General features: G+C 40.4%; 1 protein-coding gene across 1 annotated transcript in view; it reads left to right on the top strand.

Moving 5' to 3' along the window:
- Positions 1-1,738: 1,738 nt before the first annotated feature.
- The window catches only part of LOC110491546 (homeobox protein Dlx3b), a 2,565-nt gene continuing 399 nt past the window's right edge, over positions 1,739-3,904 (top strand). The window contains exons 1-3 of the mRNA XM_021565079.2: positions 1,739-2,249; positions 3,083-3,267; positions 3,537-3,904. The exon at positions 3,537-3,904 is cut by the window's right edge and continues 399 nt beyond it. Of these exons, the coding sequence (XP_021420754.1) occupies positions 1,907-2,249; positions 3,083-3,267; positions 3,537-3,848 (840 nt within the window). The 5' untranslated portion in view covers positions 1,739-1,906 and the 3' untranslated portion in view covers positions 3,849-3,904. The remainder of the gene's footprint in view (positions 2,250-3,082; positions 3,268-3,536) is intronic.

Here is a 3,904-nt window from a genome sequence, read left to right as displayed (position 1 = left end):
CAGTTGCAAAAACCATCAATGGCTATGATAAAACTGGCTCTCATGAGGACTGCCTCAGGAAAGGAAGACCCAGAGTTACCTCTGCTGCAGAGGATAAGTTCATTAGAGTTAACTGCATGGAGGATGAAGTGTAATGCTGTGGGGGTGCTCTGCTGGTGACAATGTCAGTGATTTATTTAGAATTCAAGGCACACTTAACCAACACGGCTACCACAGCATTCTGCAGCGATACGCCATTCCATCTGGATGGTGCTTAGTACGACTATCATTTGTTTTTTTAACAGGACAATGTCCCAAAACACACCTCCAGGCTGTGTAAAGGCTATTTGACCAAGGAGAGTGATGGAGTGCTGCATCAGATGACCTGGCCTCCACAATCACCCGACCTCAATCCAATTGAGATGGTTTGGGATGAGTTGGACCGCAGAGTGAAGGAAAAGCAGCCAACAAGTGCTCAGCATATGTAGGAACTCCTTCAAGACTGTTGGAAAAGCATTCCTCATGAAGCTGGTTGAGAGAATGCCAAGAATGTGCAAAGCTTTCGTCAAGGCAAAGGGTGGCTACTTTCATGAATCTCAAATATGAAATATATTTTGATTTGTTTAACACTTTTTGGGTTATTTGGTTATTTCATAGTTTTGATGTCTTCACTATTATTTTACAATGTAGAAAATAGTACAAATAAACAAAAACCCTTGAATGAGTAGGTGTGTCCAAACTTTTGACTGGTACCATATATATCAGCACCTTTCGCCACAATCATTCAACCATACACTAGGGAGCAGTGTTGCCCATGCTTTCAACAAGACATTTTTTTGTGTGTTTTTTGTTTTAAAAAAAATAATGGCATAGAATATCATGGAAGGTTTTTAAAATGACTAGAACCTTAAGATAGTCTAAAGCCTGGATGATGATAATATCACCAAAAAAAAAACTACAGAACCTGGATGTAATGTTACTTCATGCATCTACTTCACATTATTTTGGAGACGGAATCAATGAGCACTCCTTTAACAGAATGACAATAACAGTAACAGTTTGTTGTTTTTGGAGATTTACATAGATTTTGGAACACGCACACGCACACACACACACACACACACACACACACACACACACACACACACACACACACACACACACACACACACACACACAAACACACACACACACACACACACACACACACACACACAACAAAATAATTTCCCCAAATCCCCAAAGACATCAATTGAATGGTTTCCTTATCCGTTTGATCTCTTCTCATTTTGAATGAGAATGGATAGGCTAGGGGCACCGTTTGCCCCCCTTTGAATAAGTAAATACGATGTCTTAATTCTGTATCTTAGCTCTTCTTAAGAACAAGGACAAGTAATGAGACAGACGGTCTGGCTACAGTGGGATACGTAGTAGGCCACAAGAGTGCCAGTACTCTTTGAGCTCCATTTCAAACAAAGCACAGGATCATGCAAAGCCATGCAAATTTTGTTTATAGTTTTTTTGCTATGCTTTGGAGTGATGTTGTCAACAGCTAAATAACTCTAACTTGCCTCAAAAAGCCAGACCTGACTCGCCAAAAGGCATGCGTGTTTAGGCACTTTTGGCCAAGTGTAGTTTTTTCATACTGAGCGCAACTATTTCGCCTTGAGGCCAAGAGGGAGAGAAAAAAATATTGACTGGAGCCAATGAAAACGCAGTATCCATCCCAGCGCTCTATAATTCATTTTCACCGGGGGGGAGCGCTGCCACAACGGAGTTACTACAGCTAGGAGAGTTTGAGGACTTGCTCTCCAAGGACTTGCGTTTACGACGCGCTACTGACCATATCTCTTCATTGCGATTTATTTTAACACTACTGAACAAACGTTCTGTATTTACGAATTATCGTGGACTTTCTTGTCTACCCATGATGAGTGGACAGATTTATGAAAAGAAGATAGCGAGCATTTTGACCGATCTCCCCGGATCTATGAGTTGCCATCCGAGCTCCAAGGACTCTCCGACTCTTCCCGAGTCCTCAGTTACGGACATGGGTTACTACAGTGGACAAACGGCTCACAGCCATCACGAATATTATCAGAGTCAAACATACGGGCAACAAATGAATGCATACCATCACCAATTCAATCTGAATGGAATGGGTGGTGCTGGAGTTTATCCCACCAAGTCTGAATACCCTTACACAAATGCCTACAGACAATATGGACATTACAACAGAGATCATCTGCAGGCTTCGCCTCAAAGCTCAGGTAAATATTGAAAAATATTTGAATTATTTCTGTGTTATATTTTGCCTCATTTCGGAGTTTAACAACTGAATCGTTTCCGTGTTTGCGTAAATAGAGAGAGGAGGAGAGAGACGGATAGGCTACATACATACTGTGAAAAAAAACATTCAGGTAGTCTCTTGGGTAGTTTTATGTGGTATAGGTCTGCTCTATCTGAGAACCATCTAACATATATTGGTTGACTGTTCCAGTTAAACGAGATAGAAGGAAATACCAGAGATAGCGAAAACAATTAAAGGGCGTCCTGCTCTGTCATAGTCATATTTGGGTTTCAGACATATAATTCATTTCAACTGTTAAAATCTGATTTTGTATAGGTGGGATTTATTACAAGTTACTATAGAGTAAAACACAATACTGAAGTTGAAACCAAGGTGCTAATTGATAGCCTTTGATGAAGAATATAGCCAGTTATTAACAGCTAGTCATAAACCATTATGGTTAGTAATTACAGTGATAGCAACTGTATGTGAATCACTTGCCAGATATTTTGGGATATTATATAAAATATTGACCGACTATTGAGGTTATTATAGCAGGTTGAGCATGACCGAGACTTTTTCCATTTTAGCATTGCAACATGGAAATATTGCTATTGCTACTTCAACTAGCATATACCAATGTAATAATGATAATAGTAATAATATATTATTACACGTATAACATGCCATTTCTATTGATTATAACTTATTATTATTATAATTATTATTATTACATTGTTTTGGCAGTGTTAAATGTTTTTCATAAACTGATATTGAGAACTGATGATACAATTTTTGCTTCTTTCTTTATAGTGAAAGAAGAACCCGAGCCTGAAGTTCGTATGGTGAATGGAAAACCCAAAAAAATCCGCAAGCCGAGAACAATTTACTCCAGCTACCAACTAGCAGCGTTGCAGAGACGTTTTCAGAAAGCGCAGTACCTCGCCCTCCCGGAGAGAGCCGAACTTGCGGCTCAACTCGGTCTGACACAGACACAGGTAAATATCAAATGATTCATAGGAAGCCTACGCTATTGTTTCAATGTATTGTAAAAAAAAAAAAAAAAAAAAAAAGCATAGTTTATTAAAATATTGCATTTGAATATTGACAACTACAACAAAGGCTCACACAAAAAACGTTTTGGTTGTAAGTTCTTGAGCCAGGTATCCTTATAACGTAGACCTGGAGGCCTACCTTTATCAAAATTACGATGTTCATTGTTTGAACATGACTTTTAGACTAATAACATTCATCTCCTTCCTAACAGGTCAAGATTTGGTTCCAAAACCGGAGGTCCAAATTCAAGAAGCTTTACAAGAACGGCGAGATTCCCCTTGACCACAGTCCAAATGCCAGCGATTCCATGGCGTGCAACTCCCCGTCATCGCCGACGGTCTGGGACAATAACTCTCTCACCACACCCGCCAGCAGGCCCCAAGTCCCGCAGCCGCCCCTCAGCTCGTCGCCCCCCTACCTGGAGGATTATAACAACCACTGGTACCAACAGGGATCGCATCTACAGCACCCCGGCGCAGTGCATCACCCAGTACCACAGCAAAGCGTTGGGGCTGTTTATTAACAAAGACTAAACATAGAGTTTTAATACGAGGCCCTTCCACATCAACTGAACTTACC

This window comes from Oncorhynchus mykiss, chromosome 16 (genome assembly GCF_013265735.2).
Source record: "Oncorhynchus mykiss isolate Arlee chromosome 16, USDA_OmykA_1.1, whole genome shotgun sequence".
Lineage (NCBI taxonomy): Eukaryota > Metazoa > Chordata > Actinopteri > Salmoniformes > Salmonidae > Oncorhynchus > Oncorhynchus mykiss.
This window is presented reverse-complemented; position numbering and strand designations above follow the sequence as displayed.